Source organism: Chionomys nivalis, chromosome 1 (assembly GCF_950005125.1).
Source record: "Chionomys nivalis chromosome 1, mChiNiv1.1, whole genome shotgun sequence".
NCBI classification, from domain to species: domain Eukaryota; kingdom Metazoa; phylum Chordata; class Mammalia; order Rodentia; family Cricetidae; genus Chionomys; species Chionomys nivalis.
The window spans coordinates 154,476,371-154,495,047 of NC_080086.1; the positions used below are offsets into that span (position 1 = coordinate 154,476,371).

Genomic DNA, 18,677 nt, shown 5'->3' on the forward strand with positions numbered 1-18,677 from the left:
GCCCAAGGTAGCTAGCAGGGCTGTGTTACTGCCCTCAAGCAGAGGAGAATCTCAGGGAAGAGGCACACCTATCATCCTGACCTGAATCCTCCTGTTCCTGGTTCTGAGGCTGGTCCCATTCATTTTTTCCCTGGTACAGGAAAATGTTTAAGGCAGACAATCCCAAAGCTGGTGAAGGCCTGTCATACAAGTGACTGTCACTCGGGCACCAGAGGTGTGAAAAGCTCACCTCAGCCAAAGTACTTAGACATTTCAGTGGTCTCTTTATGAAATCAGGCCACTGTTTCATGTGAACAGGAAATGCAGATTCAAGATTTATAAAACTCTGCATCTATACAGTGACATATACTCATGCCATGTACATTTTTATTATATAGGTAACTTGTGTCTAGAAGACTGTATTCAAATGTTTGTAATGGAAGTATGTCTGTAATGCTGATATACCCTGTTCCCCCTCATCTTACAGTTCTTTGGGGGGTTGCAGACTATAGGGAATATGATGTTTAATTTGGCCTGGAGATCATGATCCCTGCATAGGATGCTGCTGTTGCTCACAGGCCATCCTGCATTACTTTGGCTCAGCCTCTAGTCCATTTCTGTAAGGCTCTTGTATGCAGAATTGAAGCCTGGTGCTCACCTGCTGTCCAACCAGATGCCTTGCTTTGCAGGGGCCTCCAGAAGTCTTGGTGTTGTTTTAGCCACTCCATTCCAATAATAATAATAAAAAATGTTACTGCGGGTGAGAAACGTGAGAAGGGGAGGATGGGGGGAGCTTGGGGGAATGGGATGGTTGGGATATAGGAAGGGTGGATACGGGAGCAGAGAAATATATAGCCTAATTAAGGGAGCCATCTTAGGGTTGGCAAGAGACTTGACTCTAGAGGGGCTCGCAGGTGTCCAGGGAGATGTCCCCAGCTAGTACCTTGGGCAACTGAGGAGAGGGAACCTGAAATGACCCTATCCTATACTGATGAATATCTTGCATATCACCTTAGAACCTTCATCTGGCGATGGATCGAGATAGAGACAGAGACCCAATTTGGAGCAACGGACTGAGCTCTTAAGGTCCAAATGAGGAGCAGAAGGAGGGAGAACATGAGCAAGGAAGTCAGGACCACGAGGGGTGCACCCACTCACTGTGATAGTGGAACTGATCTATTGGGAGCTCACCAAGGCCAGCTGGACTGGGACTGAATAAGCATGGGATGAAACTGGACACTCTGAACATGGTGGACAATGAAGGCTGATGAGAAGCCAAGGACAATGGCACTAGGTTTCGATCCTAATACATGAACTGGCTTTGTGGGAGCCTAGCCTGTTTGGATGCTCACCTTCCTGGACCTAGATAGAAGTGGGAGGACCTTGGACTTCCTGCAGGGCAGGGAATTTGGACTGCTCTTCAGTATCGAGAGGGAGGGGGAATGGAGTGGGGGGAGGAGGAGAGGAATGGGGAAAGGGAGAGGGGAGTGGGGGGAGGGGGTAATGTGTGGGAGGAGGGGGAGGGAAATGGGAAACGGGGAGGAGGCGGAAATTTTAACTAAAAAAGAATAAAATAAAGAAAAAAATTTTTAAAAAATGTTACTGATTGAGGGGGGAACATATAACTCTGATTGTTTGATTTTTTTTCATTGAACATTTTACTGTGTTAATTTAGCTCATTTTTTATATATTGATACCATGTATACAGGAAATTCTGTTTTATGTCAGTAAAATCCACAGTCCAAGAAAAGCATAATCAGGTCCCATTTCTCCCGCCATCTTCTGTCTACTCTATTTCATGGATAGAAAAGCACAGTCCACAGATTTATCCCTGAGTCTGGCCACCATCCTTTGTTTCCACTGGCTTGGCCTCCACTAGGCAGTGACAGGCCAGCCTAGCAAAGCGCTCACCATCTCCCAATCTAACTATCCTCTCCTCACAAAGGTTAAGGCAGATTACAAAACAAAACAAAACAAAACAAAAAAATTAGGCTCTTTCCCTAAACCAGAAAAAAAAAATGCCATCAGAAGGAAAGTGTGAAGTCACAATCCAATTCATCTTTATTATCTTATCCAATTCTATATACTTATACAAGCACTTTCTACCAATTACTGTGTTAAGACGGATGTGGCATTCAATTATAGCAGAATTACTTCTTGGTCTTTTGGCTAAGATAAAGTATAATAACAAAAACATATCAATTCTGAGACTTCATTATCCTACCAATAGGTTAATCTTGAAGCTAACTAAACACGTATGTTATTTATCTCATCCTCAAGGTACATATGAAAGTAGCAGATATTTAAAAGGCCTGATCCTTAATACACTTTGGAGATGGTTTCATATTGTTCATCTCACATATGGCCCACCTCAAGCACTTCCAGTAAATCTTCTCAGCCATGCACAAAACACCAGGAAATAAATTTCACACTAGTCGTGAAGCTGGGCACAAAGACAGACTGAAATTGTAATGTTGATGTTCATATCCACTTTCTGCCATGCCCAAGAACACTGGCCTTGTGTGTGTGTGTGTGTGTGTGTGTGTGTGTGTGTGTGTGTGTGTGTGTGCATGCGTGTGTGTGCGTGTCTGTATCTGTCTGGATCCCCTGGTTCTTGAGGTACCATCTTATTGGGGTTCAACATTGACCTGAGCCTTGGTCATGGTGTCAGTCCTGACTCTGTGTGACCTGGCAACATGGTTTGGACCTTTAATATTATCTTGATATTCAAAACATTTCCAATATTCTCTACCTTATTCTCTTTGTCCTCTAATTCCCTACTGCTTGGCCTAACTTGACAATTTATTCATCCAAACACCTATATCCAACATGAGATGCATTTATCTTTCAGTCTTTAAAGTCATGGACTTTCTTTGAGGGGAACCATCCCACCAGTCCCGCCATCCCTTATCCCACCCACCCCTGTCTGATGGCATCCCTATGTCCTGAACCTTTTGATTGCTTACTTGAGCTCATTATTTAAACACACTAGTAATTTTTGTTTTAATTTGATGGCCAACATGCGCCCATGAATCGGAATGGTCATCCCTGAGACTATTGGCTATTGCCAGCAGATCTTTCACCTGGGTCTCCCGGTCTTGACCGGTTTCTTTGTTATTAAAAGCACAAACTCGCCCTTTATACTTCTTAAGTATTCTTTTAAGGGCTTTGTTCTTTGTGTTACTAGTGTAGTCATGAAGGTCTCCATCCCCTAGATCTTCCTTCCGTGTAAACAACACAATCATATCTCTAATATCTTTTTCTTTAAAAATGACCTCCAGTTGTTCCGCCGCTGCCTCATCTTCCTGGGTGAACCGCCCCAGCTGGAGTACCAGGACAAAAACCTTCATTCCTTCTTCACAGAGAGATAAACAGTAATTGACCTCCTCCTTTAACCTGGAAGGATCCTTTTGAAGATCAGGCAGCTGGTTGAATGATGGAGTGTCCACCACCACTATATCCTGCCAGTCCACGGTCGTCCTGCCGCTCTGGCTCCTACTGGTGATGGGCTGAGCTCCGAGTTGAGACAGGAAGGCAGGTCTCCCCAAAATAGTGTTCCCAGTTGCACTCTTCCCAGTACCACTCCTTCCTAAGAGGATGATGTTTAAGAGTTCTGTTGCAGAGGAAATTGGGAAGGACTCAGGACTGTGTAATAACGCAGAACTCATCTTTCCAAGTTATTCACGGCACTAGTTTTGCCCTTAAGCCCACCAAGCATCCCCCAGCGGCTCTACCCACACATGAGACTGGTGTGCCCAGTTCATGTGGTCTGTGAACTCAACAGAGGGACTTAGACAATGCTCTGTCCACTGTTCATCTATGAAGATAACATACCTCCTGCCTCTGGATCTACTCTGCTCCCTTCTCCAGGACCTCATCTTAATCCCTGGTACCCATAAGAAACAGTGACCTTATCTTTGCCTCTTACCTTTGCTGGGTCTAGTCCACACATTTTGTTCTTACCTTCTGTTCCTACTGTGAGTAAGTCCCCCTAGTGCAAGCTCCTAATAATCATAGCAAAATGTCTTTGAAGTATTGGAAAATCTAGTCCATACAATTAGATTTTCAGGGGAAAAAAAGCATCACATTCTATCCGTGGATTACCAGTTGTGTTGGTTGTCTTATACTAAAATTCACTAAAAGCAGGATGAACCTCACTGTGTCTTTCAATGATGAGTCAAATAAACTTCCTGGTTAAAATAACTGCCCAGGAACACTGTTGTTTGTGGTGTCGGTGATGGAAGAGAAGGTTCCCTATAAATAGTATTTGTAGGTGCAGAGATCTGATTTATATTTACCCTTCTGGGTGTTCCTGGTGCCTTTGCACTTTGAACTGTGTTTCTTCTCAGTGGTCCTCCATCATGAGCTCCTTGTCAAGTCACTGTCTACCTCAAACCAAAGAGGGAGGAAAGCCCATCTCGGTCTTCCTTCCAGGACAGCTGGTGAGCTACTCCTGCTGAACCCAGTCTCATAGCTATGTTTAAAGGGTTAACACAGATCACTGATCTGCACGAGCATAGGCATGCATACGTGCGCATGCACACATGCAAGCACACACACACATACATGCTTCAGCACTCATGTCGTGCATTGACTCAGTAGTCAAGTCTGTCTAGTCCAAGCTTCCTGCCGTTTGAAGCCCTGTTTCTGTGGAAGCTATTCTCATCCTCTCCTAAGAGGCATGCTCAGCCGGTCATGTTTCTTTTCTTGAAGTTTCCAGTGTGTACTCTCTGCGGCGTCTCCCCTTTCCCCCCAATCATCTAAACCTTCCTATTCTCTAAAACCTGTTTCAAATTGAGTTTCTCCAGCGTTCTCTCCTGGCCTTCCTGTTTTCCTAGACTTCTTTAGGTAGCCCCTCCAGGTGGGATGTATAATGGGCCATAAACAGAGACAGCCATTTGGGGCACTAGTCTTCCTGGGTAAGCACATCTGAGTCAGAAGAGAAGAGAGGAGTAGAAATGGGAAAGACCTCAGGTGAGGTCCATAGAGCAGGGAGTGTGGACAAGATGGGCAGTTCCTTCCTCAACAGGTAACAGCTGGAATCACCTCATCTAGTGCCACATGGTTCCCATCTGCCACAAGCGTTCAGGCTCTCTGTCCTTGTCATGTCTTAGCTCCTAACTCTCTTGCTCTCCCGCTAATTTTACTTCCCTAGTACATGCATATAAGGGTGTTCATATAATGTATGTTTAGATGCACATCTATGTGCAGGTATACATATGCATGAATGGTATTCATGGAGAGGTCAGAGGACAACCACAGCTGTCATTGCTCAGCCGCAGCCTACCTTGGTTCTAGAGACAGAGTCTCACTAGCCTGAAACTTGATAAGTAGGTAAGGACGGCTGGCCAGCAAGTCTCAGGGATCCGTGTGGTCCAGTACCAGGAGCGTTGCATTCACCACCACACCTGGCTTTTTTGACATGAATTCTGGGGATCAAACTCAGGTTTTCATGCTTCTTAGTCAGTGAGTCATCTTCCAAGCCCTGCTTACACTTTCTTATAGTTTCCCCATCTCCAAAGCAGGCAAGAAAAATAACCCAGAGAGGGTTCTGGGTTAAGAAAACAGAAAAGCAAAACAGTGACCCGAAACTGTCATCACTGAGCTGAGTGCTGAGTCCTGGCAACAGCAGACAGCAAGGAGATCGGGAGAGTCTCCATGCTGGAGAGGTGGGATAGGGGTCAGGAAGGAACTAAAGACAGGCCTAAAGTTACATTAAAAAGCTTGTAACTTTAGGATAATTTGAAGAAGACACCAAAGTAAGTATCTGTTAGTTGGTTTTGAGACAGGGTCTTATTTATAACCCAGGTTGACCTTGAACTCACGATTCAATCAATGAATTTGAATTCCTGGTCCTCCTGACTCTACTTCCCAAGTGTTGGGACAACAGGCATACACCATCACACCAACTTGATGACCTGCTGGGGATCAACCCTAGTGCAGGCTGGGTAAGCCCTGTACTGAGCTACACCCCCAGCCTAGACCTTTTCTCATGCTCTGCACTTTCTTCAAAAAGTAATAGCTCTAGACCGTGCCTTACACTCAAGCGCTGGACCCAAAACTGTTTGCTATGCCCAGCCGTACCTTTCTCTCTGAAGATGCAAGGCTTGTTGCCGTTGCGCTGCACCAAGCTCTCGACTTGGCTCAGGAGTTTGTCCACCTGGCTCTGCTCCTCCTCCACAGTTGCCCGGTAGTTGAAAGCGGTGTATCTTTCTCCAAATTTCAAGCTGAGGTCCCGTAGATCATTATTTTTACTTATAAATTCATCTAGAGCCTGATCCTCTAAATCTTCTTTCCTGGTAAAGAGAATAATTGTGAACTTGGTGAATTTCTCTCCAAAAATATGTCTGACAGGGTTAAACATCTTGTCGTCACACTTTATCAAGGAGCTCAGTGGTGTCACCAGCAGGAAGGCATGGGGACCTGGAAAGGTGAGTTTCTTGACATCAGCTGCATCAGGCTTCCACGATGAGATCTCTGGAGAATCAATGACCAGAAATTTCTTCCTGTTCCAGATCCTGCTATGGGAGACAAAGTCCTTGGTGACCTGCTGCTCACTGAACTGAGTCTTAAAGGGCCACTTCCCCAGAATGATGTTTCCGGCCGCACTTTTCCCAACACCATGCTTCCCTATGAGGAGGACCCTCAGTTCCGGCATCTCCACATCCTCATCATGTCCTGTAAGCTGAGACTCTTTCCTCTTTGTACCTGTGAGACAAAACAAATAAAAATTAAAAATAGACCCAGTGTCTCCTCCTGCCGTTGAAGACAGCTGTGAACTGTTCTACAAAGCCTCAACCCTCTGCCTGAGCAGACCTCTCTCCTCGGGCAGAACCCAGCCACCCAGGTAGAAACCACGGGAAGGAGGAACGAACTAGAAGGACTATGGGAAGCCCAGGATTTTCCAGGAGAATGGCTTTGCTAAATTGAACGTCTGCTGTCCCTCATTCTTCAAAAGCAAGTATGAAAGCATGGTATCATGGGCTAAGGCAAGGGCTGTGACAACCTGGTTATTAAATTCCCTCAGCCTTACACTCACACAACAAATAGCCAGTTGTTGGTTTTTTTTTAACATGTACGAAACTCAAAAGCATGCTGAGTGCAAGAATCCAGACACAAAACTGACACTGTGTATGGCTCCATTATCTGAAGTTCAAAACAGGACAAATTCATCTGTGTTTATGGGAGTCTGCAGTGGTTGTCTACGAGAGGAGGCTTTAAGAACTAATGTTCTTCACAGAGGAGAGGATATTATTTTTATATTAACTTTCTAATTAACACGCAAAAAATGCTTAACCATTTGTGTTTATTGTCGCATTATTTACAATATAATAATAAGCCTAGAAACCAACAACAGTTAAATGAAGAAAATATGGTATGGGGATTAGGAAACAAGTCAGTTGCTAAGCAACTTGCCTTGTAAGAATGGGGAATCTAGTTCAACATCCTAAACTCATGGAAAATTAAAATCCAAGCGTGATGGTGCACACTTGGAATCCCAGCACTTGGGGGCAGAGACAGGTAGATCCTAGAGCACTTTGGCCAGGTAGTCTTGTCTACAGGGTGAGCTCCAGGCCAGGACTAGATCTTGTCTCAATAAAAAAGTGCATGGTACCTAAGGTGATACACGGAGGTTGTCCTCAGGCCTGCATGTTTACACAATACACAAGCATGTTCACACTTACCTGCACACACTCATGTACACATATACAAATGAGAACACTCAACCACAAATGTGATATGTATATATGTGCGTACACATACACACACACATACACGTATATCAGTCTTATTTGGATATAAAGAAGAATAAAATTAGATCTAGATGGAACTAGAAAATAAGACAATGGGTCCTTGCTATGTCCCTTTGCCATTTGGGCAAATTGTTCTCCTCTGACTATCAGAACACACAGGGTAGGATGCCCCAGTCTGTTGAAAGGGCGAGAGAGGATAACACCCGGGCCTTGACAGGCACGGAGCAGCTACAAAGGGTTCATGGTCGAGGAAAACTTGAGTCCGGCTTTGAGTCCTGCTCCCCACACTTCCCCCTTGCCCACACACCCTCCACATAGGACAGAGCTCCTCACCCTACTGTCCACACCAGCTGCTTACTCAGGTTCCATACAAATATGGCTGCTTCTCAAGTGCTCCCCCAAGCCACACAAGCCAAGGGTCGCGCATTTCCCTTTACCCAGAGAGTATTATAACCTCCATCAGAATGGCCACCAAGAACACAAATGGCCACACATGCTGGTGTGGATGTGGAGGAAGGGAACGAACCCTTGTATACTGTTTGGGGGTAAAAGGCGGTAAGACGTCTTAAAATTCAGTCTGGAGGTTTCTCAAAAGAAATGGAAATAAAACTGCCCTCTGGCCCATCCATTCGACACCTGCCATACACCCAGCAGACTCTATTCCACACTGCAGAGATCTCTGCTCATCTGTGATGATTGCTGCTAAGAAATGGGGGAAACTTAGCTATTCATCAGCCAGCGAATGGACCAGGAACATATGACACACATATGTTCATACATAAATACAATGCGATATTATTCAGCCACGAAGAGAAATGAAGGTCACAGGTAGATAGATGAAACTGGAGGTAATTATACAGAGTGGGGTAACCCAGGGCCACACAGACAAATGTCTTGTCTTCTCTCTGATATGTGGAGCCAAGCTTGAACTTCGTAGTTCTGCTGGTTTGATGTGGAGTTTCTGTGGAAGCAGCAACTGGGAGGGGGTGGAGGGGGTATGAGGGTAGGTTCCCTTGCAGAGGCGGGGTGGTAGAACATAGGTAGAAGGAAAGTAGATGAGAGGAGAGAAGCCTGAGGAGGAAGGGGTGTGCATATATTGGAGAGATGAGGGGGTGGAAGGAGGATTAGTCAAAAACAAAGGGTCTGCGATAAAGGCCTTGCAGAAACCACTGTCTTGTAAACTCCAAGCCGCCCCCCTCAAGGAACACTAAAGGAAAAAAAGTATCGTATTATTCCATTTGTTATTTCTTTTTTTTTTTTTTTTTTTTTTGCTTTTTCGAGACAGGGTTTCTCTGTGGTTTTGGAGCCTGTCCTGGAACTAGCTCTGTAGACCAGGCTGGTCTCGAACTCACAGAGATCCGCCTGCCTCTGCCTCCCAAGTGCTGGGATTAAAGGCGTGCGCCACCACCACCCGGCCTCCATTTGTTATTTCTTTTCAAATGAGGGCTCCCTCAATCCAGAGAGCCCAGACAGTGCAGTGAATAGGCAAAACTAGAGAAGACAGCAAACCTAGAGACGGTGTCTTCTTTCTCAGCAGCCATCAGTCCCATGGTAGATGCCAGCGCTGCATATGGCCATATGCAGCATGTAAACAGCCCCAAAATATCCCTCTAGCGACTACAAAGACAGCAGTGGCCTCTCTCTAACCGTGTCATCCTGAGGACAAAATAATTCCTAGAGTTTCTTGTTGTAGAATTACCCCCCACTGCTTACTAGCACCCAGTCCAAAGAGACCCGACTTCCTTGGAACCACCTAATGCAAGCCATGTGCCACTGCAAGTTCTCTCCAGCCCGCGGGCTGAGGAGTCCTCTGGGTTAGATCAGCCATCGGCACATGCATGTCCTGAGGGTTTTCCTAAACAGCATTGGCTGAATTTTTAATCCTCAAGGCCTGAAAACTCAGTGTGTTGACAAGACACCTTCATTTGATGATCTCATGAAAAAAAGTGCCTTCCATGGCCGCTAGTGTGCCTGCCAAGATGCTATAAACTGTACATGGGCTGTACATATAAGTTTACAGACTTTGAGGCTTGAAGTACATGTATGTTATTTCCTAGTCCACAACGTCAGTTTCAATTATTGTTATTATTACTAAATTTCATAAATGACATTTTTGTTATTTTGTGGTACTTCCCAGTCTGTGAGCTTCACTTTGAGATTTTCGGTTTTTCCACAGGGCTGACCCAGAAAGAAGCTAAAAATGCATCTGCGGCTTCAGAAGCCTTGTGTGTCCTCACTGCAGGCATTCTGCTTACTGTTGTGTGCCGGCCTGTGCTGCTGCACAAGACACACAGCTGTTGGAAGTCCGTACAAAGATGCTGTGAGCTGGTGCCGTCCATGAGGAGTGCCCTGGTCCCCATCAGGAAGAAGAGACTCGTGACCCGGAAGAAGAGACAGAGTTAGGGGGAAAGCCATGGAAAGCAAGGCTCCATACACAGAACAGGGGAGGCTAGGGTCATCGCGGTGCCCCACCTTGCCTGCTACTGCACTGAGTCACGAATGGCAGGAGTCTCCGTGGACCTTTCATTTCTGATTCATTAGTTTTCCACCTTACTTTGGCTGGGCAATGCATTAAAAGAGTGTAGACATGAGTCTAAAAGCTTGGGTGATCGACTTACCACGCAGATTGTCCCCTCCTTCATATGTAGCTTTATTCCCACAAGCCTAGAAGATAAAGGGGAAAATGACATACACACAGCTAAGGAATACAGTCTTCTGCGCAATCACAGACAGACAGACAACTGGAGACAGAATATCTGCTGAGGAGAAAGAGGTCACAGTAAGGTCACGGTCCTTGGGTTCCTCTGTGCACCTGCCCAGTTTTCAGTCTGGCTGATGCTGTTGAGCAGGTTCCCAGAGATGGAAGCATTCCCAGCACCCCGTACCCTTGCTGTTCCCTGGGGTGGTGACGGAGCCTCTGATGGGAAGTTAAATTGAGAACACCTCACCAGGTGTGAAAAATCAAACACATAGTTAAATGAAAACAATGCCTTTCAGTCTTGCAGATGAGCTATTCCTGGAAACCTCCTGGGCTCCATTCTAATCGTATCTCTTGATGCTCAGACAAGTCAGAAGAGTCTGCCTCTGCTTCCTTACCTGTTCTCAGGCAACGTCTTTAATGCATTAGATTCACCCCCTCTCCCTCTCTCTTTCGTTTTATCTCTCTAGCTCTCTTTCTCACTGTTTCAATGTAAATATGCTATGCATGATATAAAAATTAATAATCTTCCATATCCAACCTGTCAATGCTTACATATCCCTCTATATTCCTCTGTGCTTATACAAATATGCACAAGAGTCCATACACATAGGAGAAATTCATGGGGCTTCCTGGTCAGCAATTTGCTTGGTATCATAAACTTCACACCTACACAAGTTAATTTAGATGGTGCTACCCGCTCCTTATGGTTGGTGCATCTACCCTACACTGTGGAGATAGGCAACTGATGCAGCCGTCCTCTTGGTGGTGGGTCTTTGGGTTATCTTTGGTTTTGCTACTTCAAAAGACTCTGTGGTAAGAATCTTTGTACAGGTTATCTTTATATATTTTCCCTTTTGGATTGCTAAAATCCTTAATATTTTTTAAAGATTTATTTGTCATTTTATTTTACATGTGTAAGTGTTTTGCTTACATCTTTGTATGCAAATCCCACGTGTGCAATGACTGTGGGAGCCAACAGAGGGCGACAGATCTGAAACTGAGTTACAGATGGTTGTAAGTCCCCCATATGGGTGCCAGAAACTGAACTCAGGTCCTCAGCAAGAGCAGTAAATGCTCTTAATCCCTGAGCCATCTCTCCAGCCCCTGAAATCCTTAATATTCATAATGCCTCTAACCCTCACACATCTCAATAACAACAGCTAAGAAATACTGAACATCTCTTTATTAACAAGTTTTTAAGCATCTCATTTAATCTCCATAGCAAATTCCAGGTACATCTTATGACATCGTTTTTCCACAAGACTTGGCAGTGTGGTTAACAGAATAGGGGTTTTCTATCCTCATGGGCTTCGTAGGGAGGCAGCTATTGTAACCGTATCTACAGAAGCTCCTTGAGCTGGCAGTGACTGACATAAGGGGTATCCTGAGGGCAGAGAAGAGAGGGGCCAAGCAGGGATGAGAGAGTCAAGAGGCCGAGGAGATGAAGGAAGTGAGCTGATGCTGCGTGACTGGATCCACAGAACAGAACTGGTGCAGGGTGGGAAGAAAGGCAGAGCCAACTACGCAGGTGCACAGTGCCAGAGTGGACATGAGTATCAGTCGAGATGGGAGGGAAAGCCAGTGAGACCAGCATAGAAAGCAGGATACAGGGCTGAGTCAGGACTATGATTCATCTTAAGATCAGCGAGAAGCTGCTAAGCATTTTAAGCAAGGTTTTCTTGTGGAAGGTCATTCCGAGTCTCTTCTCTTTGCTGGCATCCCTGTGCCACGCTTCGCTCAGGGAAGAGACAGGCTGTCCTAACACAGCACACATCGACGTAGGAGACAAGATGTCATGAGCCTGTTTCCTCATCTGTAGAACAGCCCTACATGGCGTTCACGCAAGTATTGGTGATGTGTGAGTCTGGCCTTCAGTAGGTGCTCAGTAAACGCTGACTTCTCTCTTACTGCCATCCTGCTTAGATTCATTCGTCATCAGTTTTGTAGCTTCTCTCTGAGCAGATGGTGCCACGGTTCACCTTCTGTTTGACCCTTGCCTTGCAGAAGCCTCTGTACTGATGTTCACCTGCTCACCCCATGTGGTGAGGACCTGGAGTCTGTGCAGAAACCACTCCGTTGGGTGTCAGCTCTTCACAGGAAGTCTGCATTTCTGTAACTGCCTTGGTTGCAAATGCATTTTCCTCCCACGTTAAAGAATGAAATGTGACTAACAGCTGGCGATCATATGGGACATGGAGTGGAGGATGTGGCCCATACGTGGATGAGGTGAAAACTGTCAGTAGGTTAAAGGGCAGAAGTAGGTGTATTTCAAGTGCTAATGTCACTAGACCTTTAGTGATTCCTTGGACATCGGAGAGCAATAGTTTCAGAGCTAAGCCTCTGTGCAGAGCAACACAACCATTGGCTGAGCGGAGAGGAAGGTGGGACTCTAAGAGATTTTAGGGTGCTGGGTGGTGACAGGTTTGAGCAAGCCAAGGGTGAGTTAGTGTTAGGGTCCGACAGAGCCTGAGCTGGCAGAACAGAGCTGAGCTAAGAATACAGCTTTAGAAACCAAGGACCACAGATGGTCGTCCAGGACCTAAAAGTGAGGGGTCTTCTGGGAAGAACGTGAAGAAATGAAGGAGAGCCTAAGGAGGCTCTGAGAACATCGTCTTTAGAGGCTAGAGACAGGAAAGAGACTCGAAATCTTTGAAACAGCCAGAAAGAGAAGTGGGGAAAAAATCAAGACTGGGTGGGGTTTTTGTTGCTGTTTTGTTTTTGTTTTTTTTTCTTGAGAAGTCTAAAGAAAGATTATGTAGAGTCCAGTGTGTTCAGTACCATGAGGGGCCACAAGAGACAAAGGTTTTGTCTGCCATTAACTTTCCAGTGAAGTCCAAAGTTCCCAGGCTGACACCCAAGCAGTTTGATGGCTTCTATTACTCTAGAGCGGAGGTTCTCAACCTTCCTAATGCTGAGACATTTTAATACAGTTCCTCATGTTATGGTGACCCCCAACCATAAAATTATTTTCATTACCTCATCAGTGTAACTTTGCTACTGTTTTGAACTGTATTGTAAATATCAATATGCGACCCCTGTGGAAGAGCCGTTCAACCCCCAAACGCGAGCCACGGGTTGAGTAATGCGGCCTGAGCGCTTGTAAACACAACTCCCTAAACAAAACAAACCCGTAAACACACAAGCTAGTCCACTGATTTAGGACTACCTTCCTCCCACCAGTCCTACCTGGACTCCACGGCCTTCCATTGTCAAGGGCACGAAATACGGCTCTGGGCTTTCCTTCACCAACCGCTCAGTCAGATCAAGGAGCCAGGAGGCCTGCTGTTCCTGCTGCTTCCTGTCTGCCTTGTTGTTGAAAGCACAGTATCGATCTCCAACGTTTCCAAGCAACTCCTTAAGAGGGCTCTTGCTTTCCACGTAGTCCTTCAGCGAGTCTTCACCCAGCTCATCTTCCCGAGTGAAGACAACAATCATGTGACTGTAGGCTTTAGGGCCAAACTCAGCATGGATGCCCTGAATGGTCTCCCTGTCCTCCTCTGTATAGTGGCCAATGGGAATGACCAGGAGCAGCGCGTGGAGACCATCAGCCGAGTGCTCCAAGCACTGCTGCAGGTTCTGCTGCCTGACCTCTGCACGGGACAGTGAGGAGAAAAGATCCGGGGTGTCTATGACAATGACCCGCTTCTCTCTCAGGGTCACACTCTCACTCTGGCACCGGTTGGTCACCATGTGGTCACTGAACCGGGACTCGAACACGGCTTTACCCAGAATGGTGTTTCCTGTGGCGCTTTTGCCTGCGCCATGTTTCCCTAACAGCAGGAGCCGCAGCGTGGATGTTCCCAGGTTCCTCTTGATGTTGTCCTCCTGGTCCCCGCTGGTGCTGTTGAGACAAGAGCTGTGCGTCAGTGCTCCACCCACCGCAAGTGGAGAGGGGACCACAGGAAGGCAGTCCTCCTTGTTCCCTGAGAATTTAAACCACTGGGTTGGGAGACTCCACTGTAAGGTCTTGCTTTGCTAGTCTGAAGCCTGGAGCTCTATGGTAGCACGTGCTTGAGAGAAGCAGAGAGCCTGAGCTCTCTCACGGTGACTGAGAGAAGCAGAGAGCCTGAGCTCACTCGCCAGCTTGCCTAGCCTGCAGCAGGGGTTGGACCAAGGGCTCCATGCTTTCCAGGCAAGCACTCTACAAACTAAGCCTCATCCCTGGCCCATGTGGTCCTGACTATAAACTTTGATATTTATTCTAGAGGACTCGGTCTAATATAAACATGTTAAGGAAGAACACGAAATCACCGTGAGCTCATCTCAGAAGTGACCATTGCTAAACGTGTGCTTGCTTCATATAATTCCACAATGACTTGTCTCCTTAGAGGGTTTCTCATTCACTAGCAATAACATGTTTCTCAACCATATTTTAAAAATGAAGAAAAACATGAACAAAGATGTTAGTAGGCAATCTGTGACGAATCACCGAAGTTTGTAGTGTTTTTACTGCATGTACTTGGCCCCTGCTGTTTCATTATGCCCACATGTGACGTCAATGTACTTCCTGATATCCATGAGTTCCCTTCAGTTTGGGCCTAGGTTTTCCCTGGGAGTGGCTCCAAATATCAAAGCTAAAAAAAGCAATGGTCAGGGGACTCATCTGTTAAGAGTACTGACTGCTTTTCAATACGACCTGGGTTCAATTCCGGGCACCCACGTGGCAGCTCCCAACTGTCTATAGCCCCAGTTCCAGGGGATCTGACATCTTCACACCAAAGTATGCAAAGCATAAATTATTTTTAAAAAATAAAAGAAGCGATGGTCAAACATATCACTTTAGAATATTAGCTGTGGAGGAAAGACCACCTCAGAGACACAGATGTGAGGTAGCAGTATACCTCACATCCAAGCTCTGCTTGGGACGGCTGCAGGTGTCTCACTCCCCGTGAGAGCTGCTGCCCAGGCTGAGCTCGGGGAAGCTGTTCCATAGGGCTGCTGGAGTGTTGAGGCCAAACCCTGAGCATGTTCAAGAGGCAGCATATGAGTAAAGACAGTTCTAGAATCTTTAGGTTTAACTTTGTCTGTCCTGTTGGGTTTAGACTGCCAAAGTGGTCTGTTATCCACTTTGGCCTACATCTCCCTTTTGAGATAGGAAAATTGGCCTTGTACTGGCCTCACCACTGTGCAGTGAAAGCCTTTGTTTTGACTTCCCAGGTTCACAGTTGGAGGAGAATTTCTCAGGACAAGCCCTGCCTGGAGTTTCATCCTTATCTGTCTTAGATAAGACTGGTTACAGCTAAGACGGCATGTTAAAACCCCAGGAGTGATTCAGATGACATGAGTATGCTCTGGTTGTGACTCAGACACAAACTTGAGGTCTAGGGGTCGAGTTTTATGATTTGAATGCCTCCGCCAAAGTTGGAAACTTCATCCACCATTCAGCAGTGTTGGGAGATGACCTAAGAGAAGAAGCTACAGGAAAGGGGATTCTGCACTCACAAGCAGATCCATGCCCTCCTGGAGGGAGTGTGCTCCAGATTATGGGGAGAGTGGATCATTATAAAAGTGAGTTTGTAGGGTGAGAGAGCCAGCTCCGCGCTTAAGAGCACTGGCTGCTCTTGTAGAGGACCTGAGTTCGGTTCCCAGCACGCACGTGGTTGCTCACAACCATCTGCAACTCGGTTCTAGAGGATCTAATTCCCTCTTTTGGCCTCTGCAGGCAAAGATGTGTTCATTTTAGGTGAGGTTGTACCCCTCCTGCTGCCTCTTATGCACTCTTCCGCCCCCTTCTCTTTTTCATCATAGTATAACACAATCTGAAGGTCTTTGCCAGGCACGGACCCCTTGATCTTGAACTTGCCAGCCTCAGATATCTGGTGATAGCAGTAAAGAATGCACTAAGACCCTCCACCAGGCCATCAGGTAGATGGACAGCCAGCCCCCCATCTTTGTCAGCCCCCCATCCTTGTCAGCCCCCCATCCTTGTCAGCCCCCCATCCTTGTGAAAGTCTTATGTATGTGACCAGAAGGACGAACTGGTTTCACGAAGCCGTATCCCCAATGCCCTTAACCACACCACCTTCTCCCTCCAGGCCATGGTCTGTGACCGCATAGGGAGTCCCCTGCAATCAGTTGACAGAGCAAAGGGAGACTTGGGTTTTGACAGATGATTCTGTACAATATGCAGGCACCACCAGGAGAGGACAGTTACAGCAGGGTGGCCCAGTCTTGGGCATCTCTTGGGGACAATGTCAGAAGGATATTCTCTCTGTGGGCAGAACTTTGAGCAGTGCACCTGGTTCATTTCACTAGAAGAAGAAACGGTCAGACATGCAACTATTACCCAATAATGTGGCTGGGTGGTGTGGATTTGGAAACAGCATGGCTGGGGAATCAGGGCTAAGCTGGTCTGGAAGAGGTATCTGGAAGGACCTGAAGAGAAGAAAATCAGGAGAACTTCTGAGCGCTCATCGAAAACTGACCACAGCAAAGGGAGACCTTGGTTATCAAGTCAATAGCATGACCCACTCTGCTGGTGCCAGTCAGCCTCTTCCTGCAATCACCCAATTATCAGCAAGGGGCTCAGGCACAGAGGGACCACAGTTTGTACATGGGCCTGGTCATGTGGAAGTAGACGGTGCCATTTCTCCCTAGCCATGATTCATGCTTCAGAAATCCGCAGGTAGAGTCAAGTGAGGATGACATCACTCAGCTTCAGCAAGATGTTTGCTTCCAGTCCCCAAGCCCTTACACTCCGATGGCACAGGGTCTTGGTGACAGAGAGCAGATGTTTCCACCAGGACACGATCATCACCCTATACTGGCAGTTAAGGCTGTACATAAGTCCTTTCTGTGTCTTCTCAGGATGCAGCCAGAGGGTACCATGAGCTCAGCCATTGGGAGGAGCTTCTGTGACACATGGATTCACCCCACGCCAAGGGACAAGTGGCCCAGAGAAAGGAGGTCAGAGAGGCCCCTAGAGCCCAATGGAGAAAGAAATTTAGTCCTAACCAGTGGGTGTGTTAACATAAGAGAAGGTTCACAGGTAAGGGCAGTTTAGATTAAACTGGACTTCCTCTAACGCGTAACTAACTGATCTTCTGTGCAAGGACTGGGAAATGTTAGAAGAGAGAATCTAGAACACAGACTCTGCCATCTGCCTCAGGAAACCCACAATCCCCATAGCACCTGATGACTTCCTGAGAACCCAACTCCTGAGGCGCTGTCTGCTAGGCTCTCGGACCTCCCAATCGACCCTCTTCTTCCCCCTTGGGTGTGGAACCTCCTTGACAGACCTCCTGGCTGGAAGCAGCCCCACATACTTTCTTTCGAAGTTTATTCTACACCCATCTGGATTCAGTTGGAATGGCATGGTTCCTGCCAAGAGAAAACTGTCCCCAGGCTCTTAAAATCAAAGCTGGCAAAGGGCAGGCTGCCTTCCATGGGCCAAACACTCCCTCAAAGGTTTGATAGTGCACACACACACACACACACACACACACACGGAAACATACCTTGGTCCTTCCCCCTGTCTTATTGATGTCTTGCAGCTTCTGGGCTCCACCTGGCTTCCTCCAGCTGCTCCTTGGTGGGATGAAGTGGCCATCTCTAGCCTCAGGCCAGTGGAAGCGAATCCTAAAGAGAGCCAGGAGCCACACAAGGAGAGTCAAGGATTCACCAGGTCACTAAGACCCCAATCTCCCTGTTTTTCTAGGAAGAAAGAAGTTTCTAAACGCATGTATTATCAGTAAAGCCTGAGAGGAAGCTCAGAACACCCTTCACCGATGAACACGGAAGCTTAGGGTGGGGCCAGTGTGAACACACTGGCATAGCTTTTCTGGAGATGCCTTTGGGGGCCACCATGTGGCTGAAGGCTGTGGGAGCACAGCCGTTCATGTAACAGAAAAGTCAGCTTGGGTCTTGTCCCCGTGAACTTCTGCTGTGAGGGTGACCCAAATCTAGAGTCATCTGGGAGGAGGAGGCCTCAACTAAATGATTGCTCATAACAGGCTGGCCCATGGCCTTGTCTGAGAGGCATTTCTTAATTGCTAATTGATATCAGACAGCCTAGTTTCCAGTGACCTGTGCCATCCCTAGGCGGGTGGACCTGAACTGTGTAAAGAAAGGTAGCAGTGCAAGCCAGAGGGACGAGCAGTAAGCAGCCTTCCTTGATAGTCTCTGCAGTAGTTTTCACTTCCAGGTTCCTGCCACGAGCTCCGGCCTGGCTTCTCTAGGATGGATTATAACTTGTAAACTGAAATCAGCCTTCTCCTGCCCAAGCTGCTTTGGGTCACGGTGTT

At 46.8% G+C, this 18,677-nt stretch overlaps 1 protein-coding gene across 2 annotated transcripts; it reads right to left on the reverse strand.

Moving 5' to 3' along the window:
* Positions 1–1,739: 1,739 nt before the first annotated feature.
* Positions 1,740–18,144, reverse strand: Gimap8 (GTPase, IMAP family member 8). Of its 2 annotated transcripts, none has more exons than XM_057773419.1 (5): positions 17,892–18,144; positions 13,621–14,275; positions 10,352–10,397; positions 6,064–6,687; positions 1,740–3,592 (listed from the first exon to the last, which is right to left on the reverse strand). In XM_057773419.1, exons 1-5 carry the CDS (start codon positions 17,981–17,983, stop codon positions 2,955–2,957), a joined length of 2,055 nt encoding a protein of 684 aa, XP_057629402.1. In that variant the 5' UTR covers positions 17,984–18,144; the 3' UTR covers positions 1,740–2,954. The 2 variants fall into 2 exon arrangements, with proteins under 2 accessions (XP_057629402.1, XP_057629408.1); XM_057773425.1 differs by having other exon boundaries at positions 3,475–3,592; positions 6,064–6,211; positions 10,361–10,397.
* Positions 18,145–18,677: the final 533 nt, after the last annotated feature.